The sequence below is a fragment of the Scomber japonicus genome, chromosome 7 (assembly GCF_027409825.1).
Source record: "Scomber japonicus isolate fScoJap1 chromosome 7, fScoJap1.pri, whole genome shotgun sequence".
In the NCBI taxonomy this organism is placed as follows: Eukaryota; Metazoa; Chordata; class Actinopteri; order Scombriformes; family Scombridae; genus Scomber; species Scomber japonicus.
In genome coordinates, this window is record NC_070584.1 from 23,744,972 (window position 1) to 23,762,733 (window position 17,762).

Below are 17,762 nucleotides of genomic sequence, written 5' to 3' on the forward strand. Positions count from 1 at the left end.
TCTCACTCTCCACAACATCCCCGTGCTGCCATTGCAAATGCTCCAAGGCATCAAACAGAAAGTTTATCACGGTTAAATTAACAAGTGTCATCTCCATATTCACTCACTGTGCTAAATGCTTTTATGTTTATGTAAAGCCCTTTCTAGAATTAATATTTCATGTTTATGTGCATTTTCACTGATTTTTTTCATCCTTGCAAATCATTAAACTGTCTTTTTTTCGAGGGGAGAATCAAAGCGAACACAATGTCAGTCTAACTGGGGGAGGCATACCCCAAAGACTGTCAGAGAAGATGGGATAGCTGAGTTTACTCTGCACACAGAGTTCTGTACAGCAGCTTTGAACGGGTGAGAGCACTGCAGTGGCAAACACTTTTTAATGAGGTGGGGACACAATCACTTGTGTTTTGTTTCTCAGTGTTGGAGAAAAATGGGTGATAAAGCGATAAGTTCAAAGTTTCACATTTATTCACAAGATTAAGCATGATGAAAAAAAATCTTCTTAAGTCACATGTGGAGATTAATTAAATTATCGCATATCACAAATATATTAGTAGTGCATGTCAAATACAAGAATATTGGCTTTGCTGAGAGAGAGGCAAAGCACAGTCAATGGTGCCTTTCTTCACATATTAGACACAAAAACTAAATGTGTGTTTAGTAATTGGATTTTGAATATGGCGCCTACGCCACAATCATCAGGTATGCCTCCACGGTAATGGTTCTGTCAAACTAATTAACTTCTACAGTTTGAGTGAAGCTAACGAGATGCGTACAGGCATCAGAGGAAGGCCAGGCTCTACAGGTGATAACCCTATTTGGCAGTGACATTTTTTAGTGTAAAGTCACAGTGGCGGTGATGAGATCAAAGGCAGAGAGTCCCCCATTGGGTCCAATTAGAACTATAGCATTGTACAGGGAAGGGGTGGCAGGAGGAGAGAGGGGAGTGGGTGGTTGGTGGAAGAGAAAGAAAAAAACTGTTGAGTTATGATATTCATAATCTATGCAGAGAGGCCTTTCCAGTACAGGTCTTCTCCCCATAGCTGTGATCTTTTCAATTTACATCAAGGGAAGATGGTCGGGGATGAAAGCGGGGCATCCAAGGCGCACAGCCCACAGAGGGCAGACATGGGGCCTCATTAAGGCCCAGCCCAGCCAGCCCCAAACAGGGTTTGAAGTGCGTCACATAAAGAGCATGGGGTCAAAGGTCAGACATAGAACAGATCTCCATTTAACTCTCCAGCTGGAGATGGTAATTAGCAGGTGCAATGATGATCCCTGCCTGACTGTAAGGGATGATACCACTGTAGGTGACACCAGGCATCTGTGTGAGTGTATGTGTGAGTCTGAGAGTGTGTGTGTGTGTGTGTGTGTGTGTGTGTGTGTGTGTGTGTGTGTGTAAATGTACGCTGAGACTACACTGTGCTTCAACGTATTAATATGTACAGAAACATCCATCTGGGATAAAAACTTACATCTTACTCTTGCATGCATAGTGTACATAAAAGCAGGTACTGTGTACTGTATACAATACCAGTCAACACACTTTCTCATTTAAGTGAATGTGAGGTGCGTCCAAACTTCTGGCTGGTACTATATACAGTAGGACATTTACACCTATACAAGCATTTGGAGAATCTCGTGATAAAAATCTTTTGTTATGGTGAGCTTTGACTCTTCTCACTGTGTTTGGAGCAGACTGCAACTCCCACTGTACTTTTCAAAAACTTCAACTGAAAAAATGCTGTACACAACAAGAAGTAACATTCCTATCCAGAATGATCCTACTCTTAATGCATTTCATAGTCAGACACACCTGAAACCTGTTTACTGCTGTTAACAAACAATTCATTAACTTCTACTGTCAGTTAGCAACAAATACACAAAACATGTAAAAAATATAAGAACCTGGCTAACCATATTATATTTACTGTTTCAGAAATGAAAATAAATGAATAAATGAAAGAAAAGGAAGTTGCACACAAACCTCTAAATATATATTTAGAATTTTCCACTAAATTTTCACTAGAGCATTAAAAAAAAACCTTCCCAAATAACAACCCTGACACTTGTCTGTTGTTAAAAAATAAATAAATAAAAAGTTGGGTTTTCTTCTCACAAAAAAAGAATGTTTTGTTTAAGATTCTGTCCAGGGAAAGAAAGCCATGGGGACGCAATTAAAGAACTACAAAGAAAAAAAATAGTTATGAAAATCTCCCACTTTCTTTTGATGTGCTGCAGTCTGAACTGTACACACACACACACACACACACACACACACACACACACACACTCGCACGTACACACGCATGCACAGACACACACACACACACACACACACACACACACACAGACAAGTACATGCAAACACACACACACACAAATCTGAACAAAGACACACAGAAAACCGGCAAGTATTCTCACACATGCACACACACATGCATATACACAATGAGCGTCTTTAAAATTCATTAATTAATTCAATTTAAAATAAATATGACATATTTTATGATATTTTTAAAATAACCTCTGGTGTCAGACTCACACAGAAACTGCACAATAACGGGGATATTACTCAGACTGATAGGGTGGAGTCAAATATCATCTCTCATATTTAATCACATAAGATTCCTAACTACTAGCCTTTGGTAAGATAGCAAAAAATAACTTTGTTGAATATTAAATTAGCAAAGTGAGTAGAATAAAATACATATGGAGAAAGACAAGAATAGTTCAACTATTAAGGCATCTAGTCAGACGTATAATTTTTGTGTCATACAGTATGTTGATCTGCTGTTAAGTTCATGCAATACAATACATTAGTCAGGCGAAATGAAAAAGAGTGAGAAAGCAAGGGGGAGAAAAGGTCTGTGTGTGTGTGTGTGTGTGTGTGTGTGTGGGTGTGCGCGCGTGTGTGTGTCTGGGTGTGTGTGTGTGTGTGTGTGTGTTTTAATAGGGCTATCTCATTGCCATGAGATTCTCCCCGGTGTGGGGTTACTTTGTCAAGCTGACCTCTTATAGCAGCTGAGCGGCTGAGTTTTGCATACATAATTAACTACAGCTAAATGTCATCTCTCACTTCAATAACTAACGCAGTGGGTGATACTGCTCTCCCTTTTTGACTTCTAATCCAGAGTGAACCGCCGGCAGAACGACTATGTGAAAATGAAGTGCAGCTTTTAAACTCCACATGAGCAAATGAAGGGCTGGTAACACTGCAGAGAAGAGTGTGTGCACAGTTCAGCGTCATTTAAAATGATCGTAACCTGAAATATAATGTTTCAAATGAACAGATGTTGACATTTGGAGTTGGTAAAATAGGGACTCGACAGCATGAACGACAACAAAGGAAAAAAAAATGAAAAAATGAAAAAATGAACCACTGTTTGGAGCTTGTTATTATACGCTGAAGATCGTTAGTAGTGTATAGTATGTAACTGAGGTGGAGCAACCGCATTCCCAGCATTGAGCTAACATGGAGTTAGTACAGCATGTGAGGGGCTTTACTGTAGGCGGCTCCGCTATACTGGGGAGACAACAGTGAAATAAGACACGTCTAAGCTGAAAATGGGGAAATCTGGTGGACAAACTCAAAATCTGTGAGTAGCAAAAGTTTACTCCTGAACTAGATCTCTCATTAATTCTTAGTCACTGATGAACATTCCTGGCCGACAATATGTAGACGTCTGCGTGTGTGTGCACGTGTGTGTGTGTGCATATATACATGTGTGTGTGTTTGCTTGCTGTCAGCTGTATTCTGTTGTAGACGATGATGTAGATGTTGTTTTCTGCGAGCGTCGGAAACTGAACACCAAATTAAAGCCGCGATGTTTGATTAAGTGTGCCAGGTGATCTCAGGAGAGGCGTGCAGACACAACCTCAACCCCCTCATTCATTTGTAAACCTCCAAATGCAGGCTTGAAATACAGGAAGTAGGAGTGTACGCTGTAAATTTCCCCCTTGATTGGGAATACAAATGATCAAATGTGCGAAGGCTAGGAATGTATGGGTACACGGTGTCAGCAAAGTAGCGAGAGGCAGAGAGGAGGAGAATAGAAGGAATTAGGCTGTGATGTGAGAGGGAGCATCTGAAAATAAAGATGTAAGCTGCATTGTAGCACCTCACCTTGAATAGGTGGCACAGAAAGAATAATACATGAAAAAATTATTCCGTCATTGGTTTGAGATCAATTGCTGGGATCAAATAAAAATCTGATTCAGTCACATATTGTTTGTTTTCAGAATTAACAGACTCCTAATTTGCTATTCTTGGATACTTTTAATGACTAGTGCGGTAAACAGCTCAACCAACCAAAAGCCAATTATAACTTTATCAGCACAATGTCTGCGTCGAAGAGCAACTGTGTATCTCAGAAAAAGAAACAAAAATACCTTGATCTTCCAAGGAAAATCTACTGCTTTTTTTATTGAATATTTCTTTTCAGTGTTCTTGTCAACACATTGATTTTACTGACACATGCACAGTCTCCCTGAGATTAATATGGTTTATTACTGGATATAAAATATGGAAACTTTTAGTTTAACTTAAGAAATCTTATAATGTGCTAAAACCCTGCTAAAATATACAATGTAAAATAAAATAAAAAAAATTGGTTTTACAACAATATCAGAATGGATTTTAAAAGTAAATTAAGCAATAAAAAAACTTCTTGATCTGCATTATTTTCATACAAAGATACTAAAATATATGGGTTAAAATTGGAAATGTTTGGACTGACTTTAAATAAATATCAAAGCATGTTACAACCTAAAAATGAAGTGGAAAAAAATTCAAGAGATTGATGTGATGAATTTATACTGTCAGAATAAGACAAATCCAGAACAAAAGCCCAATCACTCGCGGCCCTCTGATATGCGTTTCCAATTTCAAGAAATGTCAAAAAGTATTTTCAAACAAGAGTTGCATCCTCTTTCGACCTGTTACCAATCACTCTCTTATCCAGAAATGTCCTCTTTTGCCAAACGGAACTGCTACTGGCATGGTAGCATTTGTAATAGTCAATAAATCTAAAATATTATGTGTGAAATTGCGGGAAAAGATCATTAAGGGGCGGGCACTAGTAGAACCGGTATAGGGGTCCTGTCTGAAAAGGGGCGGCTAATTCAGGACAACTGTGAACTCTGAACCTGCTAAAAGTATGGCCACTGGTCAGCCGAGCCACGTAATAGAGTCCACATGTGCTCACAGCCTGCATTGCTGTAATTAGAGGGATCTCGAAAGGTTTGCTTAAATCAACATCAGAGTGCTTTGTTTTCCCTATTAGTTAGACTTGAAATACGCACAAAAATTGCCCATGGCCTTTACCTTTTAATCCATTTCATGCTTTATATATTCATACAAAGTGAAGCTGGGCTTTTAAAGTGAGAATAATCATTACTTCATAGGTCTCAGGGCTTCGGTTTCACACTGAATAAAGTCTGAGTGTTAAGTAGCCAGTGTAACAGTGAGAATTAGAAAGAAATGAAGGGTGGTTTTAATAGCTCAGAAACAACACGTGGCAGCTCAGCCCAGGCAGAGAATCACTCAGCATTAATCAAGATTTCAGGCCTCTGTTTGACTGCACAATGCCTCAAACATCTCTTTGTGTGTAAACACAAACATCAAATGCCATGTGGCATGTCCTCATCACTAACAAGCAAACTAACAAGAGACCTGGAATTCTACTCAATTAGTACCTGCTTGCTTCCTTATTAATCTACTAGCCCCAGTGTAAAGATAAGAGGAGACAGGGAAAAAAAACAGGAATAGGAATAAATACAACAACAACAACAATTTGTTACAATAAATATATTAATGCCGGTGAAGTTTCAGTTTCAGGTGGTGTAATTTGACATGATATGTGGGCTATGTTCTGTCATTAGTCAGGAAAAATGGTGAGTAGGGGATCAAAGCAAAAAGGCTCTGAGCCTGCCACTTAATTTATCACACGGCAAAGACAAAGGCTTTTCTCTCTGCTTCTGTCGCTTTTCAAAAGCCCTGACTCCTTTTTATGACAAACTCAGTTTGCAATTTAATTTAGGGCTTGAGTCCCTGGGTGCAGAAAGCAAGGAGGCAGGAAGTGAGAAGGCGGCAGTGTAGCCAGACAGGCACACAGGCAAAGAAGCATGAGAAACAAACAGCGGGTGCAAGAAATGTCCAGGCTGGCAGTAAGTACTGTGCGAGAGACAAGAAAGCAGACAGGTGTCATGAAGCTCGAACTGCCAGGAGGCGATAAGGTCAGCAAGAAAACAGGCAACCCCCCCCCAAAAAAAGGAGTCAGGAAATTGTATAAGATCGTATTGTTATGGGTAGTAAAGAGGCATTCATGCACACTAGCAATCATAGTAAGGTTGAGTAGTGCTAATTCAGGAGAACCAGAGAAGAGTGGGAGTGCTAGCAGGCCTGGAGTCTGCTGGGCAGTGGATTGAATTATATACTGCTGGTACGGCAGGAGTCCGGTAGGCGGTGGAATCTGAGTATATACTGTTAACAGCGTGGGTAATAGTGCGTCCGCAGCCTCAGCGGGGCTTCAGTGCCTCACAGAGGAGCTTTAATACACACTGCCTGAAAAACAGCTAAACAAACAGATTCCTGCTTCGTCAAAGACAGGGAAGACAAGCATGTGTATTGTTTGTGTGTGTGTGTTTGTGTGTGTGCGTGTGTGTTTGTGAGAGAAAGAGAGAAAGAGAAAGAGAGAGAGAGAGAAAGAGAGAGAGAGAGAGAGAGAGAGAGAGAGAGAGAGAGAGAGAGAGAGAGAGAGAGAGAGAATGTGTGTAAATGTGCAAGTGACCCTGACGCCGGTCAGTGCTACAGGAAGCATCACCACAGCGTCAGTGCTCCATTAATTAAAGAGACGATGCGCTGGCAGGTGGCTTCACTGCCCACACTGGTAATTGGCCCCCTTCTTCCCACTCTCTCCCCCTAGAAAATCACCCATCTCTGCCTTTTCTTTTCTTTTCTCTGGCTTGTTCCCTCCTCCTATCTCTCCTTCTCAGAAACGTGCCAGTGGGCAGGCAGAAATGCAAGACTTTGTGAAATAATGATTAGAATGGATGGAGATGAAGGGAAGGGAGTTGCACATTTTCCCACAAGCCTCTGATGGTCGGGGAATGCTGTTCTCCTTCAAGCGTCATGCGACGCGACGGGAGTTTACTTTAGACAGCCACAATCTAAGGAACCAGTACTGCAGTCATTAATGATGTGGGGATGGGACAGAGCTATACTTTGACAAGTTTCTTCATGTGTGTGTGTTTGTCTGTGTGTGTGTTTCTGTATGTGTGTGCATGTGGGTGCAAGTGTATCTGAGTGAGTGTAAATGAGTATATGAGAGGACAGGAAAATGTGTGTTTATGCAAGTGAGACTCGGCATAAAAGAGAAAAAAATGAACCTTCTGTGTGTTGTGTGTAATGAGATGATAAAGGGTGAGAAGCGTGTGTGTGTGTGTATATGTGGGTCTGTGTGTGTATGTGTGTGTATCTTACCACATCACTGGGAAGGTTGTGCAGGTCATCAAAGGGACTCTCTAGGGTGTTTGTGTCCACATTCAGAATGACCACATCCTCCAGTGACCGACTGCGAACTCTCTGAAAGAGGAAATGTCCAAAACGATCATCAATAATGAGTCTGAGTAAATAAAAACTATTATGATCACAAATCTATACCTTTAAATGTCTTTACATATTTAATTTAAGTTATTGTGATATTAACAAGATATCAAATATTTTCTGATCATATATAATGAATTTGAATTCTCTGAGAAAATGAATACCAGAAATATTTCATACAATATTGACGTTTTCATACATTATTAGTTTTTTTGGTATATAATACCGCATAGCAATTCATTCATTTTTAAAATCCTGTTTGTTTGATATATGTTGAAAACTAAAGACAGTATCATTTGATTAATTTATAAAACATTAATTCAGGTTCATATTTTAAATGTTAAGTTTGGCCGAGGTGTTTTACAGCACAGAAAGTCACTGCTGCCCTGAAGCCCCGAGAAGGAGAAAAGACAGCGGTCATATTTAAAACCACACTGTCATCACGCTTCTTTACAATTAATGATGAAAAACAGCATGTGGGAAAAATATATATATATTAGAACATCTTTAATGTAACACACACACGCTCAAAAAATGAAGAATGGCACTGAGAGGGAACATTTTGGATAGCACAAACATTTTCCTCAGCACCAAAACCTCATGCATCAACAACAACACAGTGATGCTGTGCTGTGCTGTGTGCATCCTGATGGCGACAAATTCAACAATTATTTCAGTGTGGAGCAGGATGCAGGCAGGTGTGGGGGGGGGGGGGGGCATAGTGTGTGAATTTCTAGTTTGTCACTTTTGTGACAGCCTGTGCAGTGGAGGCTCACATGCTGATCTGGACTAATTATGTAGTGGCGGAAAGGGGGTCTGTCTCGGATGCAGAGTGTGATAAATACTGCCACTGCCGCAACTGTCAGACAAATATCACACACGCGCGCATGCACACACACACACACACACACGCGCACACACACACACACACACACACACACACACACACACACACACACACACACACACACACACACACACACACACACACACACACACACACAAACACACAAGCACACAAACACACAAACACACAAACACACACAGTTACACACAAACACAGACAAACACTTACATACTAACACTTACACACAAGTGTAAATGTGCGTGTGCGTGCAACTTGCATTCACACACAACAGCAGTGCTGGTGACGGCTTGCCCCCCAACCAACACACAGGTTTTCAACAATGAAGTAGAAAAGCTCTTTGTTTGCAGATGCTTTTTCTGCCTTTCTCTCCGTGTCTTTTGTACTTCTGGTTAAGAATGCACACAAGCAAGAGAGGCAAATAAAGAGGAAAAAACAGTCAGTCTACTTTTTTTTTTGATTCAGTGTGTTGGAGGTGTCAAGAATTGCCTTACAAAAAATTTCAAATATTTTTCACCAAAATTTAGAGCACAAATGCATTTAATGCATCTTAACTTAATGTAAGTTCTTTTATTTAAAGACCGTTCACTAAAAAAAACTCCTGGAATTTGTGATATACTTGTGTATCTGATGAAAATGACAGAATATGAACAGTTTAGTTTTTGCAGCAGCATATATAATTATACATATACAGCATAACAATGCACAATTACATGCATACATATTTATATGCATACACATACTGACAGAGTAACTAACGTACCTCCAGCAGACTAAGATGAACTCCCACAAAGTATGGCATGGGGGCACTGTGGATGGAGAGATGAAAACAAATCTGTTAGCAATCAATATCAGATGTTTAAATGCAGTAGATAAAAATGTCTGTAGGCTACACTCATAAAACACATTTCATATATCTAGCGGAAAAGCTTAATGTTGAAGATACTCTAAAATGATTCAGTTACTACTACTAGTACAGTACTAGTAGTACTATTACTATTGCTACTGATAATCTTTCAAGATTAAAATAATATAAAAAACAACAGCTTATTAAATGTTTACTAGGTTTTATATAAATGTAAATTGCATTTGTGGGGTTTGTGAGTTTGTGAAAGACATGGCTTGACTGTGATATAAGTTTTGACAGCAATATGTCACTATTTTAAACTTATAAACTAAATAATTGATTTTATAAAAACAATCAAGTGATCATTCAGCAATGAAAGAATAGTTACAGACATAATAAAGACAGCAGCTATTTTAAAAGTAAAAATATATTTTATCACCTGCTAGAAATTCTGTAACAAATGTTGAAATGCAACAAATGTGCATCAGATGGATTGAAAATATACAGTACTATTCAATTTTAATTTGGCTGTGCATGTCATAGCAAACAACAAAACGATTATCATCCCTACGTGGTTTTTCAACCCAATTATATTACAGTACATGTACGGCAGGGCTACAGGCTGCAAAATTATTTCCCAGAAAACCAGCAGCACTCTCAAACTGGGAAACGCCATTAGATTTACTGGTGCGTGTAGCAGAGCAACGGAATTGATCTGGTGCTACTTCACAAACAAGTTTGGTCTTAATTCTGCCTCTAATGAGTAGTTTCAGGTTGCATCACTAAATTGTGCCTTAAACTGTAAATAAATTACAGTTCCAAGTAGTTCCATACATTTAGAAGAAAAACAAAACCATCTACCAGTAAACATTCATCTCCCAGGAAAAACTGAAAAATACTAATGGTAACTGTTCTTACTACTACCTAACTTATTATCATGATAAAAACAACTAGTTACAACAATACATTATTTTGCAGGACATTTAAAGGAGTATTCCCTCTAGCAAAAAGGATTTTTAATCTACTGGTAGTTTCACAAAGCATCGAAAGACTTGGGGCACTAAAAAAGAAAAAACTAAAGAATAAAAGTGTCATACTGTATGTTTCCTTTTAACATTAAAAACCTATGATTTACATGGTTATTAACATGTCATTCTTATTCTATGTTATATTTATCTTCAGACTGAAAATACATGAATCATAAAGCATGTTTCTATTTTGAGGATTGTCAGAACATCCACCAAAATGAACAAAATAGAAAGTCAAATAATAGAAACCATTTTATGATAACATTTACAGAGGCAGCAATAATTGGATAAGTTTGGGTGAGTGTATCCCTGGACCAGAATGATTCAGAAGCAACAGGCTTGTAATCAACTTAGTGAAAAATAAAAATAAACAGCAGGCCTGTAGGTCTGCAATGTCCTCACTGGTTTCTCCATTTCATGAATATACAGTATTCCCTTCCATCAACATTTACACACACACACCAGCACACAGTATTCAAAAACTCAGATGTAATGTACGAACACACACATCATTTAATATAATTTGTTTTTTCTAACCAGTGCATGGAGGACACCCATATGATTAGATAAGATAATGATGAGTCTTCACAGAGTGTTGAAAATCACATTTTACTGTCAGTGATGAATAGCTTCTTAAAGCTGATGTGCCCCTCATGGTAAAGCACTGTACTGTACGAGCTATCAGCACTGATCCGACAAAAAAACACCTTTTACATAAGCCGACTTTCCCACTGTTTTTTTTTCTCCTTTTTTTTCTTTAAATATGTACAGATCTTAAGTTGACCTGAATGCATGTAGATTTGAAGATGAGATGTTACTTCTCCTCTTCATTCAATTTCACTCAAGTCCATTCAGATTTGTTGGACTGGTGTTGGATGGGTGGTAATGAACCCCTGAGAGGACTAAGATGATGAGAGTGTGGTGCTAGCACTGGCATGAAATATGGAGCAAGGTGATCCGGGCCGTTCATTATGTTGAGGGGCCACACAGGAGAAGGCGCTCCATGAGAGGAATTGTGAGAACAACTCGAAAGAGCGGGTGGGAGAATGTGTGAACATGTGTGTCTGCACTATTACACCAAGGTTTTAGCGGCAGAGCTCAGTGCATAACCGGAACACATGGCATAGTGTGTGTTTACGTGTCTATGTGTCAGGTGTGTGTGCAAGTGTGTGTATGTCAGGAGGTGGCTGAAAAATTAGAGAGAGGAGGAGAGAAAGTGGCAGGAGAGAGGAAAAGAGGGGGTGTAAACATTTATTACGATGATACTGATGATGTCCATGTGTGTGTGTGTGTTGTACTGTTTATGTCAATGTGTATGTGTATGTGTGTGTGTGTTTCAGAGGTGGTCAGCCTTACCAGCAGTAGTCCAGAAGATGCGGGGGCAGTACGGGGATGAAGATGTGCTGCCAGTACAAAGGAAAGAGCAAAGCGGCTGCACCATGGACACATGCAGTTAACTACAGAGAGAGAGACAAAGACAGAAGGACAAACTCAGTGTCATTCCACACTGAATGTTAACTGGTAGTTTCACATTTCAAAATTAAAAGTTTGTGTGATTTCACTTTCAAGAGGTGCCCCAAAAAAAGAACAGCATCAAGAAGCAAACGTAATAAAATATATTTGAACTAAATGCACTGCTTTTCTTCTTTCTGATACATTTCTTTGACTTATTCAACTATATTTCCACACTGCTGGAGTCTATAGATAAGTACAGCTCTCTTTCTGTCCAAACAATATACTGTAATATCCTTCTTTTTTTATTTTTTTATCTTAAAGTATGATCAAGGTTACTGCTGTTGTGAAGGTTTTTGTTGACGTGTCGATATACTGCATGTTTGATTTCATGGAGTTACCCTTTAATATGGCTCACAAACACCGTCAGCAACAACATTGTACACTGACATGTCTAGTGCTGCTGTGATGAACACACGACCTGCAAGCTATTGTTGAAGAAAGAGAAGAAGAGAATGAAAGCTTGAGATCAACCAGTTGACAGCAGGCTGTCTTTAACCTCATAACAGGAGCACAGCTAAGGAGAGAGAAAGGAAAAGAGGTTAAAAGAAAAGTACTGAAAAACAGAAATTGCTTTTGGTAGCTTATGTCTGCAAGAACACTGACACTATTGCACATGACTTTAGGAAGTGTATGATTAATCCTTAATTCATTTAATGTACAGAACTGAGCCGATTTTGAACACAAAAAAATCTAACAAATATGAGCCTGGTGTTCATAATAAACTGATTTTCAATTCAATGTCAAAATAAGAATTGTGGTCCTACATGCATAAATAACAATAAAATGAGCTTAAAAGTATACTGACATTATCCATAAAAATGTAAATTATCCCAGCCACTATGGCTAGGATATTATAGCAGAAAATATGGAATAATTAACCTCTTTTTTAACAAATAATGAGAGGCAATCACATGAAGCTGACATTCCTTTTCAAAGGAGCTCACTACATTGTCAAACTAACACTGCACATAAAATTAAAGTCATTGTCTTCCATTGTCTTAAAGCCAGAATACCCCTCTTGACATCCCATCTCATGAAAACTCAGCTATAGTAATGACCTGCAACACACACACAACACAGACGCACACGCAGACACGGCAGGAGAAAGAGGCGTTAGCTCATCCTCCAGATTAAAATAACATGATTAAATATGGAAAGAGAACAGAGGTCTGAGGGGCTCCTGCGGGACTTCATTAGGGCAAATTGCCAAAGAATGAAACATGAGTTAGCCAAGAGAGACTGCGGGCTAGGCCAATACCGCCGGGACCCCGGAGCAGCAGCCGCTGTTATACTGCTGCAGCTTCACAGTCAATGTGTGAAGCGGACACACACTATCACACACACAACTACCAAGAGACCCCCTGCTCACTGACACACAAAGTGTCACAATTGACCAGCCAAAAGCGGGTGAGCTTGGCGGCTGAAAACCGCCGCTGCCAGAGAAAGAGAAACCGCCCCTCACAATTCAACCTAACATCAAGCCTGGGCATCTGAAAAACTCACAGCAGAAAGTGCCTGTGTATGTGTGTATATGTGTGTGTGTGTGTGTCAGTTCATGTGCCTCCCTCTCTGCATGTTTGTTTTAACTGCATTCATTTTTCACATCAGCTGGGGGGGGGAAAAAAGCAATGATCTTTTTTTATTGTCTCCACACAATCTCTCACACACCCAGTCCCACAATAGTTAGGACTTAATCAACATTTAATTGGTGTCTTGCTCTGTGTATCTGAATATGCATATTTCCACTGCCTGCCGTCTTCAAATAAAACACAACAATGCCACGCTCCTGTCAGGATTAATTCCCTGGCAAACAGTTTGTTTTTTTGTTAATTCTGAAAGTAAATCAATGCTATGAATATTAATGTGTGAAAGTGAAGCACTTGGTGGAAGAGCTACTATCAAAATCATCACACACTTCTCCCTTTTCCAAAGCGATGACGGTAAGGGGCCATTAAATTGTAATGAAGAGAGGTCAGCAATCTGGCTGTGAGTATACATACACACAGACATAAACGTGTGACACACACACACACGCATACACACACACACACATACTGAGCGGAGAGCCAACAGGCGAGTGTATTCTTCCTCTGGGAGTGTGAGACAAGCCCCAGCCATTCGCTGGTACCAGGAGGTAATGGCACAGAACACCTCGCTAACCAACTCCAATTATCTCCACCAGGCCTCAAGGTGAGCCCCCCAACTGGCATGATTTACTCTCAGGTTGAAAGGGAAAACAGGAGTCTCTCTCTGCTTCTCTTCTTCTCAGGCCGGGTGGTTGTCTTAGGGGAGTTGCCTGACAGTGGAGGGGGGTTACTGAAACTAAGATAATGATTTATAAAGCAAATCTAGATTTTTGTTTTCTTTTATTTGCTATCTCCAAAGCGATAGAGGTGGCAGAGAGCCCGAGATAAGGTAACTTGGTGGGAACTCCAGAGGAATAGTTCACATATTTGCTTTTCTTTTTCAACTTAATATGAATCCCTGTGTCCTTGTTCAGGTTTTACAGGGAATGAGGCAAAAAGTAAAAAAGAAGATAAATTGGAAAAAAGAGAAATCGCACCCCTCTTTTTTTTTCTTCATTTAGAGAAGGGGGGCTTCACATGAGAGTGGGTCATAAGAGGCTAAGGCTGATAAAATATTTGCCAGGCTGATAAATAATAGATGAGTGGAGCCAAATGGCTTACACGCTCCACAAAAGACCTGGGTGCTTAATATTCCATTCAATGGAGAATCACAGATACAGTCCCCAAGAACAAATACAGGATTAGGTGCTGGGTCCAGTCCTCAGGGACCAGGGCTCTGCCCGGTAATGAGGGGCTGCCTGCCTCTCACACTGTGTGTGTGTATATATGTGTGTGTGTGTGTGTGTGTGTGTGTGTGTGTGTTCCCCTTCCTCTGAGAGAAGCTAACCGATTATACAGCGACAGCCTGCTTCAAAAAGCAGTCAAGGTCTTTGGTTCTGCCCTGAGAGCTTTCTTAGTGCGCTGTAACTGAGACAGAAAGTGTCCACACTAACACTGGTTTTTCCAGATCCATTCAATGGGACTAAATAAAGGAGAGACAGAGAGAGAGACAGACAGAGAGAGACGGAAAGACGGAATGAAAGTGGGAGAAGAAGGAAGAATGAATTTGCATTGCAGCTTTGAAGTAGATAGCATTCCACCTAAGCAAGAGGTCACACACAGGTTGACAATTATGGGGTGTAGGTGTGAGTCACTTGCTGTTTTCCAGTTCTATACTTCTAACAAACTGTATGAAGCATGTAATATAGATTGAATGTCTCAGGTGACTGTTCTTGCAGTAAGTATATATAAAAATAACATACTGAATAATCTTATAATAACAGGAAATACTGTATGGCAATATGTGCAAAGATAAGCATCAATCAAACTGCCACTTTGGAACATCACTAACAAGCAAATTTCATGAACAGACAGCAAAATATTTTTGCACAGATTTAATGGTTGTTTTTATATTGTGTTGAAAAGAGTGTTTTACAACTTCACCATCTGCAATTTGTTTAAATAATTTTCGAGTTGTGAGTGGCTGTAGTTCTTCTTCAGTTGAACTAAAGAAGAGGAGAAAAATATTCAAGAATCTAAAGCAAGTCCAGTTGTCCTTGACTTAGTCCTTTTGAATATCTAAATTCCAGCATTTTTTAGTATGCAAACTGACTTTTTTAATACTTAATGTTGGCACTTTTCAGGTGTGACCACACTACACTGAAAACCTGCAAAGAATTAATAGGTGGTATGGAACTGGGACTCACCAAAAAGCAGAATTATGACACAACTGACAAAAAAAAGTTAATTACAAGTGGGCAGCTACTAAAACTTATATAGCTGCTCACAAGCCATATTTATATATTGTGTTACTGAAAATATCTTGAAACTATCTGCGTGAGTAGCAACATAACCCTTCAATAGTGAGGTTTCCTTAAAGAGCTGGAGCCACCAGAGACCTCAGATCTTCTCAACACTGCAGACTCTGTCAGTAAGCAGTGTGTTTCCACCCACTCCATTCCTCTTTACCTGAATAATAACTGGACCTGTTTAAGTGAAATGGGTGAAAAGCCTACTGCTGGGGCCAACATACACAACTTCCACATATTCGACAACCTTCACATATAAAAAGGGTAGTATAATGAAGATTAAGCCATTTTACCAGACTTACAACACAACCAAGGCTCATTCCCTCTGCTTACATAGCCTTAGATGAAAGAACTTATTGCGAATGTTAAATTAAAGTGAGTGCAGAGTGCGAGACAAATAGCTCCTGCTGCAGGCAACATAATTCAATTTGACAGGAAGAATGGTATCAACAGTCGCTCTTGACCTCCTCACACCAGCCTCAAATACTCATTTCCCCTCTACTCGTCTTTCCTTGCAACTCTGTCCCCACTCACTCCATGAATTCAATCCTCCCTCCTCTGCTCCCTGCCTCATTTTCATCCCATTTCTTCATTTCTTATTCTGTTTTCCTCCTCTCCTCCTGCTGTCCTTCTGTCCATTGCCACCTCTCCCTCGTTTCTCAGGATGCATTATCGCAGTGTTAGCCTTACCCTCTCCCCTTCTCTGCACAGAGTAAGTCACCAATTACCCGCACTCTGCTTCTCCCTCTGTTGACAAACACCGGTGTCAGACCCAGCACAACGCAGGTGTGCCATGAACAAGTAGGTGGCACAGGGAGAGAGAGAGAGGGCACACAGGACACCACTGATAACAGCTAGAGCCAGGCCTCCCACACACACACACACACACACACACACACACACACACAGTCACTGACTCTCTTGCCAGAAGACATAAGGCATAAGGCACAAACACCTGTGAGCGCAGAAGACACACACAAACAGATGCATGCAAAAAGGACACAGACACCCACGACGTGCACATGTGCGCATTCGTGGTCACAGCGGCACGACACACACGTTAACTCAGACACATGGCATGAGGCTGAGATAAGTCTATTGAGGGCAAGGAGGGGAAGGGGGTGGGGGATGCCCCAGTATTCTGCAGATGCCCGACAATAGAAAGACACATTAAGACACCCATTAAGACAGGAGGCAAACTCAGAGAGAAAGAGAGGTGTAGCCAGAATGAGTGAGAGACAGATGAACAGAAAATAATATGGCAGTGCAGAAGAATAACTAAGATAAGATAGAGAGAAAGTAGAGAGACAGAAAGAAGTCAAGAAAAGAGAGGAGAGGAACAACAGAGGAAAAAGCAGGAAACAGAGAGACAGCTGGCACTCTAGGGCATGGTGGATGGATAGCTCCTTGTTAGCATAGGCCTGACAGGCTGATGAGACGGCTGCTGTCAGCTGGTGCTAGGGCCAGGCTGTGTGAATTTGGGCGATAGGCCGGGCAGAGGCTGGGCTCGAGAGCTGGGGGGCCTCGGCAGATGAAAGACGTGGAGGGTGGTGGGGCGGCAGCGGTGGTGGGGGTCCTCCCAACTGACTAGTTAGAGGAAGGGCCGATGCAGTCCTATTATACGGCCCTATGACAAGGCTGCACGCTCGGCTGGCTCCCGCCCCAGCGCCACCGCCGACCAGCCTTTTAAAACAGTGGTACCATTCACCTCCGGTCACGAAACAGCAATAAGTCAACTGACGCATTGTTGTAAGATCATGATTTATTCCTTTGCTGTTGGCTGCTTGCGAGACGCGCCGGCCATGTACCGACAGACTGACACACTGGGTTCACCGGAGGCTTTAACACAGACAGCACCTTGAGCAGGCAGAATGAATGCAGTATATCTCTTTGTGTGTGTGTGTGTATGTGTATGTCTCCCTCTTTCCACTTTCTATTCCCTGTTTCTCTCTCTGCTTGGCTGAGAGGCTGGACAGGCGGAGGTGGTGAAAAGCAGCTGGATGGTACTAACGATGTTACTAACAATA

The 17,762-nt window shown here is 40.7% G+C and overlaps 1 protein-coding gene across 5 annotated transcripts in view; it reads right to left on the bottom strand.

Moving 5' to 3' along the window:
* Positions 1–17,762, bottom strand: part of dennd1b (DENN/MADD domain containing 1B) — a 104,522-nt gene that overhangs the window by 31,608 nt on the left and 55,152 nt on the right. For all 5 annotated transcript variants that reach the window (XR_008321590.1, XM_053322063.1, XM_053322062.1 and 2 more), the window contains 3 exons: positions 11,703–11,803; positions 9,235–9,280; positions 7,484–7,585 (listed from right to left, as the gene is read on the bottom strand). Coding sequence is in view for 4 of the 5 variants with exons in the window: in XM_053322063.1 (XP_053178038.1) it covers positions 7,484–7,585; positions 9,235–9,280; positions 11,703–11,803 (249 nt within the window). In the remaining variant the exon portion in view is untranslated. The remainder of the gene's footprint in view (positions 1–7,483; positions 7,586–9,234; positions 9,281–11,702; positions 11,804–17,762) is intronic.